General features: G+C 33.3%; 2 protein-coding genes across 9 annotated transcripts in view; one reads left to right on the top strand and one right to left on the bottom strand.

Annotated features, from left to right (window-relative positions):
• The first annotated feature begins 477 nt into the window (after nucleotides 1–477).
• Nucleotides 478–4,495, top strand: LOC131948579 (uncharacterized). 4 transcript variants are annotated; one of them, XR_009388030.1, is made up of 5 exons: nucleotides 478–700; nucleotides 2,998–3,064; nucleotides 3,232–3,417; nucleotides 3,816–3,875; nucleotides 4,365–4,495. XR_009388030.1 is itself a non-coding variant. In XM_059310173.1 (5 exons), the coding sequence occupies exons 1-5, from the start codon at nucleotides 614–616 to the stop codon at nucleotides 4,428–4,430; spliced, it is 489 nt and encodes a 162-aa protein (XP_059166156.1). In that variant the 5' UTR covers nucleotides 478–613; the 3' UTR covers nucleotides 4,431–4,495. The 4 variants fall into 4 exon arrangements, 2 of the variants coding, with proteins under 2 accessions (XP_059166156.1, XP_059166157.1); XM_059310173.1 differs by having other exon boundaries at nucleotides 2,998–3,087; XR_009388031.1 differs by having other exon boundaries at nucleotides 693–801; nucleotides 2,998–3,087.
• The window catches only part of LOC131948578 (sperm-associated antigen 17), a 40,898-nt gene continuing 24,623 nt past the window's right edge, over nucleotides 4,341–20,615 (bottom strand). For 4 of the 5 annotated variants that reach the window (XM_059310168.1, XM_059310171.1, XM_059310169.1 and 1 more), the window contains 21 exons: nucleotides 20,418–20,563; nucleotides 19,803–19,947; nucleotides 19,270–19,448; nucleotides 18,335–18,458; nucleotides 17,173–17,366; nucleotides 16,651–16,792; nucleotides 15,868–16,055; nucleotides 15,379–15,615; nucleotides 14,639–14,907; nucleotides 14,033–14,230; nucleotides 13,591–13,757; nucleotides 12,887–13,092; nucleotides 12,571–12,706; nucleotides 11,914–11,985; nucleotides 11,491–11,616; nucleotides 10,024–10,134; nucleotides 8,740–8,855; nucleotides 8,174–8,434; nucleotides 7,473–7,617; nucleotides 6,933–7,067; nucleotides 4,341–5,690 (listed from right to left, as the gene is read on the bottom strand). In XM_059310168.1, coding sequence (XP_059166151.1) covers nucleotides 5,680–5,690; nucleotides 6,933–7,067; nucleotides 7,473–7,617; nucleotides 8,174–8,434; nucleotides 8,740–8,855; nucleotides 10,024–10,134; nucleotides 11,491–11,616; nucleotides 11,914–11,985; nucleotides 12,571–12,706; nucleotides 12,887–13,092; nucleotides 13,591–13,757; nucleotides 14,033–14,230; nucleotides 14,639–14,907; nucleotides 15,379–15,615; nucleotides 15,868–16,055; nucleotides 16,651–16,792; nucleotides 17,173–17,366; nucleotides 18,335–18,458; nucleotides 19,270–19,448; nucleotides 19,803–19,947; nucleotides 20,418–20,563 — 3,308 coding nt within the window. In that variant the 3' untranslated portion in view covers nucleotides 4,341–5,679. The remainder of the gene's footprint in view (nucleotides 5,691–6,932; nucleotides 7,068–7,472; nucleotides 7,618–8,173; nucleotides 8,435–8,739; nucleotides 8,856–10,023; nucleotides 10,135–11,490; nucleotides 11,617–11,913; nucleotides 11,986–12,570; nucleotides 12,707–12,886; nucleotides 13,093–13,590; nucleotides 13,758–14,032; nucleotides 14,231–14,638; nucleotides 14,908–15,378; nucleotides 15,616–15,867; nucleotides 16,056–16,650; nucleotides 16,793–17,172; nucleotides 17,367–18,334; nucleotides 18,459–19,269; nucleotides 19,449–19,802; nucleotides 19,948–20,417; nucleotides 20,564–20,615) is intronic. The other variant, XM_059310172.1, reaches the window with a different exon arrangement.

Here is a 20,615-nt window from a genome sequence, read left to right as displayed (position 1 = left end):
GTATATAATTATATTTCGTTGAATGGGACAGTAGACATGTTTTGGAGTGTGTGTGTATATGTATATATATACACCTCTCTCTCTCTCTCTCTCTCTCTCTCTCTATATATATATATATATATATATATATATATATATATAGGCCTATATTAAAGTTAAATTTGTTTTTTTTTTACTAGATCTATCTATCTAGTTAAGATCTATTTATATTGTAAAACTGCCACAGTAAAACTAAATATATAGTAATTATATAGGCTTCGTTTTTAGAGCTAAGAGATAGGGCTATTAAAACTGGTGCAATTAATCTACTTAAGAATGTTTTTCCAAAGCTATCACTGTTTCAATCGACATATTGGCCCTTATTCTAGATTAATTAGTTAGATAGGTCTATAGATCTAGATGTAGTTCTACTATTTATGACAACTCATTCGTGTTTATAATTTTAGTGCCTACATACATGAGGCTTTGACAATGTTACAATTAATTGATCTGGCAATATGTGGTAGACAAACCAAATTGTCCAAAATTGCAATTTAGGCTACAACACAGTTTAATTAATCATTTAATAGGAGTTAATATTATATAATTTAATCTAATTGAATCTAGATCTAATATGCCTCGAGAAAATAAGCAAAAAGCTTTATTTCCAGACATCCAAAGAAATGAAAAGTTTAACCTGGAAAGCTTCGAAGCATTTTTGGTAGGCTACAGTTACGGCGGACTACAAAACTTACTACAAATGCTACAGACTACTACACTACAGTAGTACAGGCAGACTCAGTACAGAAAACTAACTTCTAAGTAATGACTAGGCCTAGTCTAGGTCTACAATGATACATAGACATACACATAGGCCTACGGAGATATCTAGATGTAGTAACTGTTTTAGGTTTAGGCCTATATATTACTATATAACATATTAATACTATATATTAATTATATATAGATCTAGTATATATACAAATACATATAATCACGCTAAATACTAAAATAGATCTATATAAAATAAACAGTACGAGCCGACCCGCGGCATATCATACGCCGCTATTTAGTTGTTTTATTTTCTACTTTTCAGTAATTCATAATTTGTGAATTTGACAGCACCAATGCTGCCACTGAAAATATCTGCTTTAAAACACTATCAGTGACTATCAGTAGGTCCTTAACCATTAATGTCCCATTCATTCTACCAAAACTCCACCCATGACGGCCCAATGTAAGGAGCATAACTCTGTATGATCAAGTGAATAGTTTCACAAAATATTTGTTTTTGTCTAAATGAAATTGAAAATTAAGATAAAAACTACTGCTTAATGTTGGGAATAAACCTGGCTTTCCAACAGTATTAAATAGAATATATTATATTCGGTACAAGTACAGAATAAAAATAAAAAATGTCGGAGAAAATTCAAAACAGGTCATTTTCGGTAGTCAACTTTATTTATTTTTGTCTAAACAACTATGCATCGAATTTAACAGTTAAATATCAATTTGGTTATGTTTAAGATATATAATTCATAAAATACATGCCTAGATACGTTTAGAGGCATTATTTTATTTTATTTTTAATATTAAATCTACTAAAAATACGACAGATGAGTCTAAAATTTCGAGATAGAAAGAAACTATTATTTTTTATCTTTCAAAAGCGCCATTAAAATTAGAAGACCGGAAAAGGATGCTGAAACTATCAGACTTCCTGTTTAGTTAAAAATTAGGATTTGTAGGCCAAATTTTAATGAAACAAATTTAATTTTTCTATGCGTATTGTAAGCGGGCGTTACGGGACATTAACGGTGTCGGGCGGCAGCGGGCGTTACGGGACATTAATGGTTAAGGACCATACTACCCCCAACCCCTACCCTACCCCCCCCCCATGAAAGCAGCCTCCTCTTAGTTACCTCCCCTAAATTTAAAATCGTTTCAAACTAAATTATCTGCCCCTAATAGCCGTCACTAAACCCAACTCCACGAATGTAAACATGTAGCGTGAACCACAGCTCATCAGACCATGTAGGGGTGGGGTGGAAGGGAGCGTGCTTACAGCTTGTTTTCTTGCGTCTCCCAGAAGAGAATTATACATATAGATTATTTAATATTTATACGAAGAGACTACTTGGAAGAAGATTTTTCTCCCCAACGTCTCCACTTAGTGGGCAAAAGATAGCTCTGCGCATGCGCAGTGACCTATAGCTAGGGTTAGGGGTAGATTTGGGTTAGGAATAATATTAGGGATAAGATTAGGGTTAGGGTTAGGATTAGAGATATGATTAGGGTTAGGGATAGGATTAGGGATAGGATTAGGGTTGGTGTTAGGGTTCTGCGGTTGTCAACACACGCATGCGCAGTACCACCGTAAACATCGCCGCGAATGGCAAGTAGTAGTTTCTCTCCATTGCGCATGCGTATCTTTTTCCGGCTAGCATCGGCCATTATTATATTATTATATATTATATAATATATATATAGTGTATAGACTATAGATGTAGATCTCTAGAGTTTAGAGTATTTTAGAGTCTAGACTCTAGACTTAACTAATAATAAACATATCAAATCTAGACTTACATTCTACATTTAGATCTACACCATAATAATATTATTAATTACAATGATTACATTTGTAATACATCACATTTTATTTCTAGTAATACACATTTTATTTCTAGTAATACACATTTTGATGTGTTCAAACACTATTTCTTTTAGATATTTAGTGAACATCACCACAATTTGTTTATTAAGATTGTTTCCCTATAATATTTTTTTTTTTTTAACTTTTCATTATACAATTGTATTTAAACACATCTAATCACAAAGAATTTTAATCATTATACTATAGGCCTACTATTAATTTGTTATTTTATTATTTCATTTTGTATATATACAAAGATATATAAAGATATATCTTTTGATATTGTGTTATTTTTCCCAGGTAATATGTGCATACTATTTTTTTAATAAAGTAATTAAATGTTTTTATTTTTATACTCTTGATAGGAAGATTTAAATGCACATAAAGAACATTGTAATGTTATAATCAAAGGTCTGGAAAACAAGAAAAGCAGTGAGCACGAAATATTTATAGAAGTCAGTCTATACTTAATTATACTATTTATCTTAATTAAGTTAATATTTCATGTCTTTTCCATCCTAGCTTTAATTATGGTTCATTTTATTTATTAAGATATCAAATATATGCCCATATATGCCTATATATATATTTTTTTCCAGCTAACTCAGCAATTTAAGATAAGACAAAACAAGTTCCATAACTCTGTTAATTACCTGTCAACTAACATTAAAGCACTTACAAATGAAATAGAGAGGAATGAAAATAATTCCAATACAGGCACACCAGATTTAACTAAGTGGGATATTGAGTTGAAAAAAACTGAACTTAAAAATGCTGAGACATTGGTGAGTACATTATGTGTATTTGTGGTAGTTGATCTTTTTGATGCTCAGAAATGTTTTGTTTGTTTATCACTGGTGTTTTAATTTTGAATTGCATTTGCTGTGAATTTACTTGTAATAGTTATATATTAGATAAATAATGTTTCGATAATTAAATTTACTCACCATTATTAAATGAGAAGTAAAACAAGTAAAAAGTAATTAGATTTGTGAAACATAATATTGTATATAATTTGGTTACTATAGTACCATGTCAAATTTAATCTGGGTATAGTTTATTATTTTAAAACAAACTTGTAATTTTTTGTGATTTATCACTCTAATTATACCTAATATGCATCAACTTAAAAAAATATTCTTGCAATTTAAAATTTAATCCTTGTTTATTAATTTACTTATAGAAATGGTTAGTCCAGGAAGAATTTCAAAATGAAGAGCACTATAAAGCTAAAGCCATTGAGGTAATTATTTATTTTTTAAAGGCATTTTCCAGCATTTGTGGGGCTTTGCCCACTTCTCGCCTTTAGATTATTTTCAGAACCTTGAACCAAAGCATAACACTAAAGAGAGTATAATTTTCTATTGCTTATTCAGCAGTTTATTTTTCTGGACCAGTAGACTTTTCATATTAGATTAAACAGTATATTTTTGTTTAACAATGTTTCACTTAGTATACTTGGTATAAGTTTGCTTTCAAAGAATTTTTATCTACACTTCGTCCAATGAAATGCATAATTAGTGATGAAGTATCCTAAAACTGATCTTATAACTCTATGTGTATGTGCATAATCACTTTCCTTATTCTTAAATTGATCCTTACAGATATAAATTAATCACTAATAAAATATCAAAAACCTAATATTTGATAATTATTTTAACATATCAATCTTCCTGCTTGCATACACTCAAAAAACAACATCAACACATGGCTGTGTGATATATATTTTCAGGAAATTCTCTCCAAGTGTGTACACACTTACAACAAGGGGGAAAACCCAGGGTCAGGAGATTCTTAAAAACTTGAACCTAATTTCTGTTTGTACAAAAAATTTTTTTTTGTAAATATTGATTTCTAATGTATATTTAAATATTTCCAAAAATGTATAAAAGAACATTTAAAAAATGTGGTGATGTATCTCTGATGTATAGTTTAAAAATAAAGCACTATTTTACTTTACAGAGTTAATAAGTGTAATTTGTGTATGTTAGTTATTTGTTAACTAACAGCTAATAAGCTAATAGTAACATGTGTTAACAGAAACATGTTTTGTATGTCAAATTAGCTCAATGTAATCAAAACAACATAGCACAATATTAAAAAAAAACATTTTATTTTCCAGTAGTTGAAGTTTACCATATTATTTGGGACTTTGGTCCCTGCACATATGAAATTCACAATACAAGCATACTCTTCTATCATAAGTTCAACAAAATCGCCAATATTTTTCTCTCAGTGTACTTTACTCAGCTACTGTTGGATATTATTTTGATAGGGATTAATCATAATAAATATAAATAGTGTAGTACCAACAGTAAATTTTCATTACAAAAATACATGCTGTTCCTAAATAATTATAACTTTGCATAGTTTACTATTTTTAGCATGGTTGTTTGAATTCAGGAGTACAAAGCTAAATATTAAATTTAATTTTTGTTAAAAACATCAATACTATTTTTTTTTTTAATACTGTAAAATTTTTGAAAACGTTATATCTTTACATAATTTTTATTTTTTTACCTCTCAACAATGTAATGGAATATTTCAGTTTCTTGAGTTTTCAAATCAACTTTTTAATAACACAGTAAACTTTAGAAACATTTTATAAAAAAAACTTATTAAAATAATGCATTAAAAACATACCTGCACTCAACTTTATTTACATTCAATTCTAATGAGTGCCAACTGTACTCCAAAATGATTTTGGGTTAAAGTATTATCCCTAATATATAACATAAGTTTAAATTTGTGAGCAGTTTAGTAGGCTTACTACAATTTTAAAAAAAATTAATACAAAAATCTGGTTTTATTTTTTTTTAAACTTACTGTTACTGCAAGGTAGTTATTGTTCAAAGGGAGTTTGTTAGGAGTTTATTTAATGAAATCATTCAAAATATATAATCTACTATGAACATTTAACGAGAATTGCAACTAGTTTCTCCGCTGCACTTGTCATTGAAAGTCTAAACAGTCAGGTTTGTCACGCTGATTCATCACAGGCAAAAACATTATCAGTTTCAGATAGAAAATATTGCTTGGCTGAATGTTTATGCTACACCTGAGGAGAGGAAAGAATTCAGAATTATCACATAGCTATTCATATGGTGCCTGACTCAGTGGAGGTGGGTGGTTGGGGTGTGCAGGTTGGTGGTTGGGGTGTGCATATGTGTGGTTGGGGTGTGGATGTGGGTGGTTGGGGTGTGGTGGGTGGTTAGAGTGTGGTGATGAGTGGCTGGGGTGAGGAGGTGGGTGGTTGGGGTGTGGTGGGTGGTTAGGGTGTGGTGGTGAGTGGCTCGGGTGAGGTGGTGGGTGGATGGGGTGTGCAGGTTGGTGGTTGGGGTGTGGAGGTGCGCGACTTGGGTGTGGAGGTGGGTGTTTAGGGTGTGGTGGTGAGGTGGTGGGTGGTTGGGGTGTGGAGGTGCGTGACTTGGGTGTGGAGGTGGGTGGTTAGGGTGTGGTGGGTGGTTAGGGTGTGGTGGTGAGGTGGTGGGTGGTTGGGGTGTGGAGGTGGGTGGTTGGGGTGTGGAGGTGGGTGGTTGGGGTGTGGAGGTGGGTGGTTGGGGTGTGGAGGTGGGTGGTTGGGGTGTGGAGGTGCGTGACTTGGGTGTGGAGGTGGGTGGTTGGGGTGTGGTGGGTGGTTAGGGTGTGGTGGTGAGGTGGTGGGTGGTTGGGGTGTGGAGGTGGGTGGTTGGGGTGTGGAGGTGGGTGGTTGGGGTGTGGAGGTGGGTGGTTGGGGTGTGGAGGTGCGTGACTTGGGTGTGGAGGTGGGTGGTTAGGGTGTGGTGATGAGTGGCTGGGGTGAGGAGGTGGGTGGTTGGGGTGTGGTGGGTGGTTAGGGTGTGGTGGTGAGTGGCTGGGGTGAGGTGGTGGGTGGATGGGGTGTGCAGGTTAGTGGTTGGGGTGTGGAGGTGGGTGGTTGGGATGTGCAGGTGGGTGGTTGGGGTGTGCAGGTGGGTGGATGTGGGTGGTTGGGGTGTTGGAGGTGGGTTGTTAGGGTGTGTTAGGGTGGTCAGGGTGGGAGTTGACTAGATGATGATTGGGGATGAAATCAGTACCACATGTGGTATAAACAGAGAGTTGCCAAACTTGTGGGGTGGGACTTGACAATATGTTGGTGAGGCAGTCACTACCAAATGATGTGGTGAAAATGGGAGTGGTTAAAGTAGAAGGAATGAAGTCATGTTTGTCCTGAATTAAAAATGAGTGGGGCCTGATCTGCCAATAAAATACAAAAGACTTTGCATGAGAAACGACAAGTTACAGATATTGTATTGAGATTTATTTCCCAACATAAACTTACTTATGTTCTGTTCTTTCCTGGGTCGTATGATGCCAGTTAATGCTGGTGGCTTCGTGGAGATCAAGCGAGCATAAGCTGTTCTTTCATTTGTTCTGCCAAGATGCTGCAGGTCATATTCATTGGCTGTTAAAATAGGTGCATCTGTCAAGGAAAATAGTTCTAAACCTATTTGTACATCAGATTAAATTTCTTATGAATCCTTTAATTGAATCTTACTGTAAATACATTTCTTCATAGAAATTATATGAGAATCACAAGGGACTATCTCAATAAATATAATATCTATTCTAAGCAGTAAGTAATAGTTTGAAATTTAAAAATTATCTTTTTGCTTTACTCACATTTTGAACTAAGCTACGTAATTTTTTTTAATATACCAGAGCTATGAAACTTTGTATTTTAATATTTCAAGTTAAAATTATGTTCAGGGGTATTATTAGATAAAAAAAAATAATATAAATTATTCGAGTCTTTGAGGAATGAGTGGGGGTCAAGTAAATTGAGTCAGAACTGGACTAAATGTGCAGAAAAAAAGGATATTTGCTGCAACAGGCACTTGTAAAATGTGTGTCTCAGTTGTTATCTCCAGTACATGGTCCAAACAGCCAACTCCTGACTCCCCCTCCACACCATTAGCGATAGCATAAAGTTCCAGACTCAGGCTGGCGCTCATGCCTGCAGCCACCTATACAACAAGAGAACAAGTGATCAGGGAAACTTCATGTCTGATTCAAATTACTTAATCTATAAAGGATAAAAAAAAATTGGAGGATAAAAAATATTAATAACGAATGTTAGATTACTATTAGCTTTCATATCAAGTTGTATTTCTAAAAAACATTAATTTTTTTAATATAATAAAAACTAAATTAAGAATATAAACATTTGATAATTAGATAATATTCAGTAATCTTCTCCAGTCAAGTTAAAAAGCTTACATTAGTTTTCATTTTAATATTTTTTTAAATTCTACCATTAACTGATAAAACAGCATTCAGACAAGTAATATTCCACATAATAAAAGGGCATTTTAAGCCCCAAGTTAGTTCTCTTTGTGCAGTTGAGAATTATGTCCCTGGTTACTTAATATAGTTATATTTAAATCAAGCTTCAATCCAATTTGGTTCTATCCATATTTGAACATTTTACAGCAGAAACAGCTATTTTAAAACTATAAGAGCTGTTTTTGTGAATTATCATCTTAACTTTAGATTTAAGGAGTTTAAAAAGGAATGACTTACTGCCCCTGGTTTAAAGAAAACTCTGAGACCTGTTGCAGGTGGGGGTTGTGTAACTTTAAATCTGCAGGCATCCACGCCTGTGTTCTTCAAGAACAAGGTGTAGGCGTAGGTGCAACCCTCCTTCAGTATACCAAAGTTGATCTTCTCTGGTTGACAGATGAGGCCTCTCATGTCCTTGAGGATCTGCTGTCCCTTAGGGGTAGCTCCAGTGGTGAGGGATGTCTTGACTTGACGACGAACTGGTTCTTCAACGTGTTGGTACTGTTGAGACCAAGATCTCCAGACTATTAGACCACTAACTAATCATACTATATTAACTATCATTTGTTTTGTTTATAATTCGCATCCTTTTTTTTAATCAGTAATTTTTCTTTTACATTTATAGTTAACACGTTTAAAACATAGTAAAAGTTAAAAAAAAAAAAAAAACAACTAAAAAATCTTCTTGGGAAATATATAATTTCCATATAAAAATATTCTTAAACCAGCAAGTTACTTCTTTTCATTGTATGATATATTGCTATAATAGTTTAAAAAATGAAAAAAAAATTATTTAAAATACGCACTCGTATGTTTGGCTGTGCACCTGGGCGCCCTCCCTTGAGAGCTTTAGGCAGAATAACAGGCTCCACCCGTGGCTGACCAAGTAAGTTAACATCAACTGGACTCTTGGTCTCCTGGTCTAAAAAAAAAATTATTTTCTCAACTTGTGTAAAGAATCAGTTCCATTTTTAAAAATACTTGCTGAAATTATTAAATTATAATTTTTAGATATTCTCCCTGAACATTTGTTTAGAAAAATGTGTAAATAATACATCAAAGCAAAAACTGTTTTAATATTCTTTTTGAGAAACAGTTTTTGAAGAATAAGTGATAAAATGTAATGTAAGAAATGAACTGGTATGTTTTTTTCAACAAACCATTTAACTTTGATAGTTGTATTTTATTACACTATAAAAAAGCATTTCAAATATATTTTAAAATGTTAAAAGATTTCCATATGACCATTGTTTTAAATAATTCTAGATAATGTTAAACTCACAATGTATTATTTATCACATAAGACAAAGTTTGATCTGAGATATTTTGTCCTGTCACCATGTTTTTATTTACAACACACACTCATGATTATCCAACAATATTCAAATTCAAAATTTTGTTAGGAATTTATTTTATGAAAGTTAAAAAGAAAATGAAATGCTTGAATCTTCAGCGCCTATTATAAATACAATAATGGATGAAGTTTTAAGATTTAAATATCTAGCTTTTCATTCAATTAGTTACTTTACATTTGTAAAAAAGTAAAAAATACTCAATGCACTTTTGCCAATCAAATATTATTTGATATATTAATTTACAAAATGCTGTAGTTTATAGATTTGGGTTTAATGTTAAAAATAGCATACAGTTCACATGTTAACAAACATGATAATTTTGATTGGATTTCAATGAAAGTGACATGACAATTAAGAACACTTTTTCAAACCTGATTATTGTACAAAACCAGGAACTTTTTAATGTAAATGACAGGAGAAGCTGCATTTTTAAATAAGACAAACAAGCAAAAAGCAGAAAAGTATAAAAAATCAAGAAACTGTAGGGCTTATACAACTGACTTTCTTATATTTTTTTACAAGTTATATGCATAGCAAAACATGGGTTATACAGTATTTTCTAAATTTGTCATCATTGTATACTCATTCTGTAGAAGGCTGATGTTAGTTATTATAATTATTTCTTGAGGAGTTTATAATGTGAATATTAATATGATAGATTTAAAAAATAGTTGAGGGAGTGAGAGACACAGTAGGCCAATATGCAGTTCACAGCAAGCCGGTTTATACAACTACCATCTTCCTGGCTAGAGTGCTCTGAAATGGCAGGGAAGTCACTTTCTGACCATTTGTATGAGGACTTTAAATGGCCTGGTTTTACCAGAAGACTTTCAGCACTGCGATAGCCTGAATAATTGTTTTAAATACAGTTGTAAATCACACACTACATAATGCTGTTAAGACTGTATTTTTCATTAGTGATATGAATACCATTACAGATGAAATAAGATTATGGTGCATCATTTTGTGGTTGAGAGCTCATGTTGGTTTCAGCTGATCTAGTTCTTTAGGTCTAGAAATGTAGGCCCACTTAAAGGATGCATGATATGACCATTGTTTAGACCACACAAAACATCTTAGACTTACTAAAAAGAAGCATGATATGACCATTGATAAGATTACACAAACAATCTCCTGCTGTGTAAATAACATAACTTTTTATCTTCATTTCAACTTTTTTTGGTCTAAATCTAAAAAAAATACATTCTACAGCCAAGCTAGAGTAGAATGTGATACAAAACTCTACCCCTTTCACAATAAACAATAATTCCATTTTAGATTATAATCAATGACTACTGAGTATTACAGATCTTCTTCTTCTTCGTTCTTAATTTTTAGTGTTGGAAGGAATCAAGCCTTATCTTCAGGAGGGTTTGAACTCGAAACTTTTTTTGAATTTATCAACCATGAGCTTTGCCGACTCGACCACACCTCCATCACAATTAAGCGTTAGTGTCAGCTGGTTATGCGCCATTGAGGCCATTGACTCCGATTTCAGCCTGCTTTTCTTTTTGGATTTGCTTCCATAGCCTTTGTCCAACCAAGAACAAACTACAAGGCAGCAGATGTTTGATTTTGGAGTTGTCTCTCCTAGAAGAGTGGCTGTCCCCAGCTAACGAGCCTCATCAGCCCGAGGGTTCGAACTCGAGACTTTTCGGTTTAGCAACCATGAGCTTTACTGACTCGACAACGCCGACCCCTTACAGATATAAATGGAACATGAACACAACCAGTTACCTTTAATAATAGCTTCTGATTGTACAAAACTTAATGAATCCCTACAGAACATGAAAGCAATCAGTTTGCTGTAATAGCTAATGATTGTTACAAAACTAAATGCAACATAAAACAAGTTTCAGGTGCCCATAGCTTTTGTACCTATAATAGCTTTTGTACCTGTAATAGCTTTTGCACCTGTATTAGCTTTTGTACCTGTAATAGCTTTTGTACCTGTAATAGCTTTTGTACCTGTAATAGCTTTTGTACCTGTAATAGCTTTTCTACCTGTAATAGCTTTTGTATCTGTAATAGCTTTTGTAGCTGTAACAGCTTTTGTATCTGTAATAACTTTTGTACCTGTAATAGCTTTTGTACCTGTAATAGCTTTTCTACCTGTAATAGCTTTTCTACCTGTAATAGCTTTTGTACCTGTAATAGCTTTTGTACCTGTAATAGCTTATGTACCTGCAATAACTTTTTTACCTGTACTAGCTTTAGCTGCTTGTGCTGGTGTAGGGTTTTGTGGTCTCAGACTCTGCTCCAGTGGGGTGTTGGCAGGTGTTTGTACATTGACCTGAAGTCCATCAGATGGTGACTCACTTTTACCACCTTCACGGATGTACATTTAAAAATTATAAAAATCACAATTATTTAAAAAAAAATTTTTTTTGTATTAAGCATCACTGTAATAATTTATATCCTTAATACAAAAAAATTTCGTAAACAAAATATGTTGTGTCACAGTTATGTATGACTACCAAAAGAAAATCCATTTGTTCTTTTTGATAACCATTCTTCATATTTGCAAACACAGCTTTTTTTTAATTAATACATTTTTTTTTTAATCTGATAATTGAATCAATGTAAATAAAATAAGCTAAACAAAAAGTGAAATAAACCAATTACCACCAAAAGAGAGGGGTGTGTCATGTGGCTTTCTGTTATTGTTTGTTGACATTTCACTTTCACTGCCTGCAGCTAAGAAAGATATTGTAAAATAGTTGACCCAGTAGCTCTAAGTAGTCTTAGGGTCCTGTGGTCTAAATCATTAAAAAATTTACACTATCTACACAAACACAAGTTATTCTAAATATTAATACATAAGCTATTACACAAACTAAGATACACTGGTGATCTAAAAGTACACAGGACTAACCTACACTAACCTTGTAGAAGAACTGGAATGAACTGAGGGAATCGTGCGTGTTCTCATATACGTTACATACACATACACAAACAAGTAAAAACTAGACTGGCATATCTCACCACACAAGGATTGAACACAGACAGGGTACAAAGTACAAACAACATCCAAAACCCCTCACTCATTCACTACAGCTGTATTAACCCCACAGGGGTCTTTGTGTCAATGTGTCCACTCCCAGTCTAACTAAGATAGACAACTTTGCAAGTTGTTTTACAACAACTAATGATGGTTCATAAAACTTAACACCTTTAGTTCATAAGCTAACAAGCTTGTGATTAAAAACAACTAAAATGAATTTGATCCATGGAACTGCAATATTTGAGGTTGACAATAAAAATAGTTAGATGATAACTTACGTGAAGGTGAAACAGATTCTCTAATGGGGCTTGGTAGAAACGATTCTATTTTACCATCCATGTTACCATAGATGTTATCATCTGTTTCAAGTTTGTCATCTTCAAACTGCTGAATCATCTCACCAGCATCATTCACCTAATTAATTATTAATAAACCAAGTCTAAGGAAATAAATAACTAATAAATATTTCAAATGTTAAATAAATATTTCAAATTATATTACTTTTAGATTTTTTTAAGGATTTAAAAAAAAAACTTAAAAATTAAATACTGTTTCTAAAAAATACAATACAATTTGTTTTTTTTTTAAAATTACCTGTGTATAAAGAAAAGCTTTCCCTATTTCACTATCAAAATATGGCTCAATTGATCGACTTCTAATTTTTGCTTTGATTTCTTTTTCTTCTTGAAGTTCCCTTTTGTCCCTCTCCCAGTCTGCTTTGCTCCGCTTTGAGTGAGGAGTGGGTGGGGGACTTGGTACATGTGGTGCAACAGCATTTTCATACATCATTTTGACATGTTCTGTACCAAATAAATTAATAATGGTAAAAAAAGTAACACTTAAACACAAATGTTGTCATCAACTTGCTTTGATTTAGCTCAGTAAAGTTATTTTTTAAAATAAAATTGATGATTATAATAAATTATATTTTTGAATTTGTTGGTACAATGAAGTTACTATAGTTTAGGGTCAGTATAGAGTAGCACAGACCAAGGTCAATATATAGTAGCACAGCGTGGGTCATATAAAGTAGCACTAGGGTCAATATTACAAAGTAGCACAGACCTGGATCAATTAGAGTGACACTGATCTAGGTCAGTATAGAGTAGCACAGACCTGGGTCAATATAAAGTAGCACAGACCTGGGTCAATATAAAGTAGCACAGACCTGGGTCAATATAAAGTAGCACAGACCTGGGTCAATATAAAGTAGCACTGAACTGTGTAAATATAGAGTAGCACAGACCTGGGTCAATATAAAGTAGCACTGACCTGTGTAAATATAGAGTAGCACTGACCTGGATCACACTCTGGTAACTCAGTCTTGTGCCTTTCTGCCAGCAGCTTCATACTTTGGGACATTGCTATCTCCTCAGCACTTCTGGGATCATCAATGTTCAACAGATTTTCAGTACTCATTCTGGCTAGCAGAGCTTCAGCATAGCTCAACACTGAACCTTTAAGCCTGGAAGTTTAACCAGCTCATAACATTATACTAATAAATGTCATAAATTAAATAGTCTGCTGTATGTAGCAACTTTGTTTACAGTTTATTAAGAGAATATTTATTTTTTTGTTATAAAACATTGTACTAATATTGAAAAGTTAAATGACATTCTAACTTATAAATAAAGATAAAACATATCTGTATCTAGACATACAAATCTGAAACTGTAGACAAATAAAAACAAAGACAACAGCTAAAAATATACATAGAAAAAGTGTAAAGCATGTTCATACGTGTTTCGTAGTGTCTCTGTGACAGGCTTGTACTGGACCAACTGTCGAATCTCCAGCCTATTGGGGCACTTGAGGATTGGGATTCTAGCTGGGGACTTGGAATAAGTCCCAATGCTCAATCCTTTACCAACATTTGTCCCAAACTTGGGGCCAGGCTTTTTTACCTCCTTTGAAGGGAGAGTTTTTAAATCTCTGCATCTACAGAAGAAGAAAAATGAATGATGCACACTCGATTATTATGCTACAAGTTTTACAAAACCAGAAGCTTAGCCACCCATTAGAACTATCAATTTTGTACTCCCTCCCACATTTAAGCTGTTTTTTGTGACCTTGGCATGTGAAGGAATAGTGTGGTCAGCATTATGCCCAGCCGCTTTTACTTTCCCTAACATAAGTCAGGTACTCATCAGAGCTGGTTGGACTCAAGACCACCCTGTAGACTCAAGTCCAAGATCCGAACTTAAGACTCTCAGCTTGGAATTTTTGTGTTGTGCCATCCGACCACTCAGTCTCAAAATACTGAAACCTTTAGTTATTTATGTGAACTGACAAACTAAAAAAAAACAAATGAAATTTCATAAGCATATATATAGTGTGAACATATACCTTATCCCTGACGGTATGATTGACTCCTGATCATAGTTTTTAAACCACTTCTCAGACAGGCCAATCAGGTATGGCTTGAGAACTGTGATGCCTGTGACGCCAGGGTGGTCGGTCAGCGGTTCCTTCAAGATAGCAGTTGCTGGGTTTTTCTCAGCCAGCACCAAATACTCAGCCACGTCCTTGTATCTCAAGAGTTCAGTGCCACTACCGTCGGCATGGATGATAAAAAATCTGGGAGCATGGTGATTGTAGGTGTGAACTTTCTTTTCCTGTAGGTTTTTAAAGAATAAAAATAATTTTAAAATATTGTTATAAAAAGCATAGTTTTTTTCTATTGAAAAAGAAAATTTAAAAAATCAATCTAGACTAATTTTGTAAGGTCAATTATAGATTCTCATTCATTAAGATGTCTTTTAGCTTCCATTGATAATATGTTTTTTTTAAAAAAATCATTACTTCAACTAAATATAATCTGATAATATGGGTGATATTTAAACAAAAGATCTTAGCTAGAATTTTAAAATACAAATTGTTACCAGTGTCACACAATGTATCTAAAATAATTTATTTACTAAATATCAGATTTTAATGATATATTAAACTGTTCTTCAATTCTTTTTATTAATAGGTAGGTCTAGTTTTAAAAACAAAATAAAACAGTAGCCGAAATCAAACAAAACTTTGATCCTAGTTAAAAGTTTAATCATGTCAGCAAGGAAAATAAAAGAAACAAAACAAACCTTGAGTTTCAGTATCTGAATGTCACTGTTGTCAGAAAGTTCTTCTCCTGCGTTCACTGGCAGCACATTAAAATCTCCGTTTGATCTGACGTTAAAAACATTACCATCCGGATCCACAGTTTCCACAATAACATCAGCATTGTGGCGAATGAGATAATGGATGTCTCGATCTGGCATATTATAGTGTGTCAATTCAAATTTAGCTGGATAGTAAACCATGGTGCTTTCTGTATCAATCTGCAGCAGTAAAAAAACATAATATAATATAATGGACAATTAACATACAAGTACAACTACAAGTTTCTAATAGAGGCCAAGTTAACTAGCACAATTAAAAATAATTTTTCTTTAAAATAATTAATTACATAATTTTAAATTAGTTTTATTCACAATACAAAGGAAACTAAAAAAAACATAAAAGTATTTATAATGGAAGAATTTTAGCCTCCCATGCTTTAAAAAGGAAGATTTATAAAGGAAGTATCTTACCTCCAGCCTCCCACCCTTGTTGTGGTGGAGTATGTAGTACCCGTCAGGGAAGACATTGATACTTGTTCCATTCCCAAAGACTGTCAAATTCTCTGATGTTTCCCCATTGAACTCCACAGTGGCAAATGTTGGACACTCAACCTTGACAAACTTGAAAGTTGCTGTACAAATCTGAGTCACTGATTCTTCTGTGGGACAAGCCAATCAGCAGATTAAAATCAACCAGTGAGTGAAGATTAAAAAACAAATGAGATGTAACATATTTAATCTTTTTATTAAAATGTTAGAAGAGTAGCTTCTAAAAATGAATACAATGTAATTGGACAATATAAAATAGGATATAATCAGAGAGTAGTGTATGTTGGAGTGAGACTATCAGTTTATTTAACTTAAATCTGGCCAAATATTTAATTTTTTTCTGTCTTTAATTATTATTGTTTTGATAACATTTGATAGCCAATTTGAGTTTATAATAGAAAATCTTACATTCTGTTTAATTAATTACTATTAAAATACATTTTTTTTACTTTTCTCAATTCTTTAAGGTAAATGACATTAAAAATTTAATTTTGATTTGGCTTGCTTAGAAATTGAAAAGAAATTATCCAAGAAATAGACAATGGTTAAAATTTGTAAGTTTGGTTAAAATTAATATTAAAATTAATAAAATGTACCAGACAAAACACTTAAATCAAACTAGGAAATACATTTCTATACAAACTTTTCTATAAAAGCCAACATTATCGACTTGTATTAGATATTCACAGTTAAAGTACAACATACCATCTTCATGCTCAGCCTCCTCGACAGCCACAGGGGTCTCCCTGTAGTAGACTGTGATTCGAGTGCCGTCCTCGTGTTCTACAATAGTGGTCCCATCAGGAAAACTTACAGTTATAACATGGTCATCGCGGATAGCCATTGTCTGCAGACAGAAACATTAAACATTAAAAAAATACCAGTAATACATTTTAAAGTGGTGGTATTTAACTTTCATGGGAAGCAACTAGGTCATTTATTAGCTGTGTTGTTTAATCATTGAATCCATTTAAAAATGCTTGGTATCCCTCTTTCATATATGGGCATAACTGTGTTAGTCTCTTGATTCATTTGCCCCCCCCCCCCCTACTGTAACTAGTTACTATATATACTATAACGATTCCGTTAAAAAAAGGATTTGTTGGTGTGTCCAGCTAAACTTAAAAAAGGATTTGTTGGTGTGTCCAGCTAAACTTAAAAAAGGATTTGTTGGTGTGTCCAGCTAAACTTAAAAAAGGATTTGCTGGTGCGTCCAGCTAAACTTGCCTGCTGTGTGTCTGGATCCGAGGCTAAAGAGATTGGAACAGCAGGCAACTCTTTGCTATTTCCTGAGAATTTAAACATCTGCAGGCGCTCCCCATTGGGGTACGTCACAATCCAGTTAGGAGCAACAGAGTGCAGTCTGACCTGATCATCCTCAGTGGATTTGGTGTTCTTGATGATTCGCTCTGAAGGATAAACTGTGGCGCAAAATTTAATTCTTAAATTATTATTCTAAAATTAAATTCAATTTATATGGTAATTAAACCTTAAAAAATAGAAATTTTTCCATTAAATCTAATGGAGTATATAAAAAATGAAATTTGTTGCTGTGGTACTGTTAATTACAAATTTATTAAAGTTGATACAAATTTTAAAGATCCCAGAAACAAAGTCAAAAACAGCTATTTTAACACGTTTTTCTTAACTCAGCTTCGCGTTTGTGGATTTGTTTGTTTGTTGTTAAAATTGACATCGAAAATTAGCCCACTTCTGATTGCTCTAGAGATCTGAAATTTGGCATACACGCTACTTTCGCCTAACAATTTCAGATGCAATCATAAAAACTAGCAATTAGAGACCGTAATTAGCTTAATTTAATTACGCCCCAAGGACCATACATTTGAGGACATGATTTCTAAAGATACCGACAAGACTGGAGGCCTATTGAAACAGTTACTTCGGCCCTAATCGCTGTGAGCGCGCTGGCCGTGATCGTATAGTGGTTAGTACTTCGCGTTGTGGCCGCGACAACCCAGGTACGAATCCTGGTCGCTCAAATGTACGTAAATAGTTATTTTCTACTTTTTAGTCCACAAGAAAAACGTGGTTTTTTAAAAAGTTTTTTTTAAGTATTTTATTTTTTTAATATATTGTGGACCTAAGTCATACTCAAGATGATAAAACTGCAGTGGTTTTTAAATTATAATCAATGAAACCAATTTATATAAACTTCAAAAGGATTAATAGAATATTGTTTTTAATCAAAATATTTTTCATTAATAAAAATCTGATCATTGACTAATAATTTAAATTAATTATTGAAGTTCAAAATAATAAACTCATTTCTTAAGTCACCCTTGAGAGGACTTTAAAACAAGCTAGAATATCTCCCTACATCTTCTAATTACACATTTTTAGTTCTTTTTTTAAAACATCATTGAATTACCTCTCTTTGGCACCGAATCTGTGTCAATAGTTTTTAAGCTGGTGGTTGCTGAAGCTGGCCGACTTGAAGGGTCTTTGCTCCACTGGCCAGTGAATTTGCTAACAGTCCCATCAGCACTTAAGACCTAGAATGACAAAAAAAATTTAAAAGTTAAAAACAAAACAACAATGATGTATTAGGTACTGATACTTGAAATGTATTGATAAAGCCAGTATGTTTTTTCTCGTGGATCTCAATATATCCTTGTACTTATTTTCTATGAACGAAACTGCCTTTTCAAGCTGAATGTATAAAACAAAAAAACATTAAGATGTGAGATCTAGTACATTTTGTATTGATAAAATAAAAGTACAGAACAAAAAGAGTTGACCATAGCTACAGGAGGGTGACTAATAAGTAAAGATAAAAATGGACTAGTAGGGTTGGGGGTGGACTAAGAAATTAAGAGAAGGGTTAGAAGTGGACAATTGTATTGATAATAGTTAGATAGTAAAGTTCCCTTTTCAAACCTGACAGTAAATGGGGCAAGTGAAGTAAAGTTAACCTGTTTCTGTGACCTATGTATACAAGGGGATACTTTGGTCAGCACTATACCCAGACACCTTTAATTTCCCTAATGTGAGTTAGGTACCCATTAGAGCTGGGTGTACTTTGGGACATTCTACTGACTATAACCCAGATTCAAACTCGAGATTTTTGGGTTAGCAGTCTAGCACTCTACGACTACGCCACGCAGTCCATTATACTCATATAAGTTGGCTAATCAAATGACCAGCCACTGCTTTGTAAAATGAAGTTAAAAAAAAGCTACATCAATTTAATATAAAGTTTTTAAAAATGTTACTTCAATCGAATCATTTCATATATCTGATTTCTCAAATTGTCAAAATAAGAATTGATGTGAATTTTTCATGGAAGTTACAAGGTAGGCCCACCTCAACAGAACCGTCGACCATATTTTTGATGACGCTCCCATCCGAGGTGATAACACGAGAAATCTCACTGTCTATGTACTTGTGTCTAGCAGACTCACACTCATGGATGCCCTTTGTTTTGTATGGGTAGCACTGTTTGATGGCCAGCAAATGTTCATTGGAGTGGGATGGCTTCACTCCTGAAAACAAGGGAAACTACCACATTATCCAAACATTTTGTAAACAAACTATGACAAGAACAAACAACACCATTAGTATGTTACTATAGGCCTATACATTTTTATAACCCACAACTTTTTCTGATTATATATTAGTATATTATATATTATTATTGATACTATAAGGTGCATAATTTAATTTTTTTTTCAAAATCAAAATTTCAAAACTGATAGAAAATATATGTTATATTGTCATTGTATATTATTTAAAAAATATTTGATAAATATTATTAACTGCTAATGTATTGAGTTTTCACTTTGTAAGTTTAGAAAAATGGTATCAATATACATTTTGTAAGCAGGCTTAAATCTTACCAACAGAGCTCTGTAAGAAGTAAGTGACATGCAGACCATCAGGAGTTGTTATAAATAGCTCCTGGAATGGCTGCTTCACCACTTCCTCTTCTTCTTCCTTCTTTTGTTCCTCTATAGACAGCTCCTCAAGCTGCGTCTGAACAGTCTACAAATATGTTAAAGAAACTTAAACTACTTAAAGGCACAATTAAAAAAAACAACCTATTTCTGTTAGCTGAATTTACAATATCAGCTAATTTTAAACTGTAAAAATGTACTCAAATTATTTTTAGAGAACGTTTCATGATATGCATAAAAATATTTGAAAGATAAATTACTTTATAATCAAATATACTCTAACTATTACTGTTATGGAAATAAACCCACTTATGCTAAGAATGTACATCTGACCTATATTCCCACAGTCCTCATCCAAGAGAATTTTACATTTAAAAATTCATGCCATGAAAAAAAGTCCAGCCTCCCCTATCTCTACTTCAAATAATCTCCTCAAACATTGGTCTTACCATCTTTCTCACTGGGTTCTACTTCTGAGGGTGTGCCCTTTCTAACTATATTTCTGTTTTTATATTGTTTGACAACTTGTTTGGTTGAAATTTTACAGACAAAACTTACTTTTTCTTGATCAGAAATCACCGAATTGGGCTGTGTTTTTACTTTGGATTCTTTCTTGCCTTTAGGGGAAGGAACTGTGGCATTGTTTGAAGGCACTGAAGATTTACTGACTTGGGGTGGGATGGCAGTGGGAATGTGTGGCTTGACTGTGAACATTTTTTAAAAATGTGATTACAATATGGGACTTGTATTTCATCA

This window comes from Physella acuta, unplaced genomic scaffold (assembly GCF_028476545.2).
Source record: "Physella acuta isolate Inbredline_101_S28 unplaced genomic scaffold, ASM2847654v3 ptg000650l, whole genome shotgun sequence".
NCBI classification, from domain to species: domain Eukaryota; kingdom Metazoa; phylum Mollusca; class Gastropoda; family Physidae; genus Physella; species Physella acuta.
The sequence above is the reverse complement of the archived record's forward strand: the minus strand, read 5'-3'. Positions and strand labels throughout refer to the sequence as shown.

Coding starts and splice junctions, on each gene's coding strand:
- LOC131948579 (XM_059310173.1), top strand. CDS start 614: ATGCCTCGAGAAAATAAGCAAAAAGCTTTATTTCCAGACATCCAAAGA. Junction 701..2,997: donor AAAGCTTCGAAGCATTTTTG/GTAGGCTACAGT, acceptor TACTCTTGATAG/GAAGATTTAAATGCACATAA. Junction 3,876..4,364: donor ATAAAGCTAAAGCCATTGAG/GTAATTATTTAT, acceptor ATATATTTTCAG/GAAATTCTCTCCAAGTGTGT.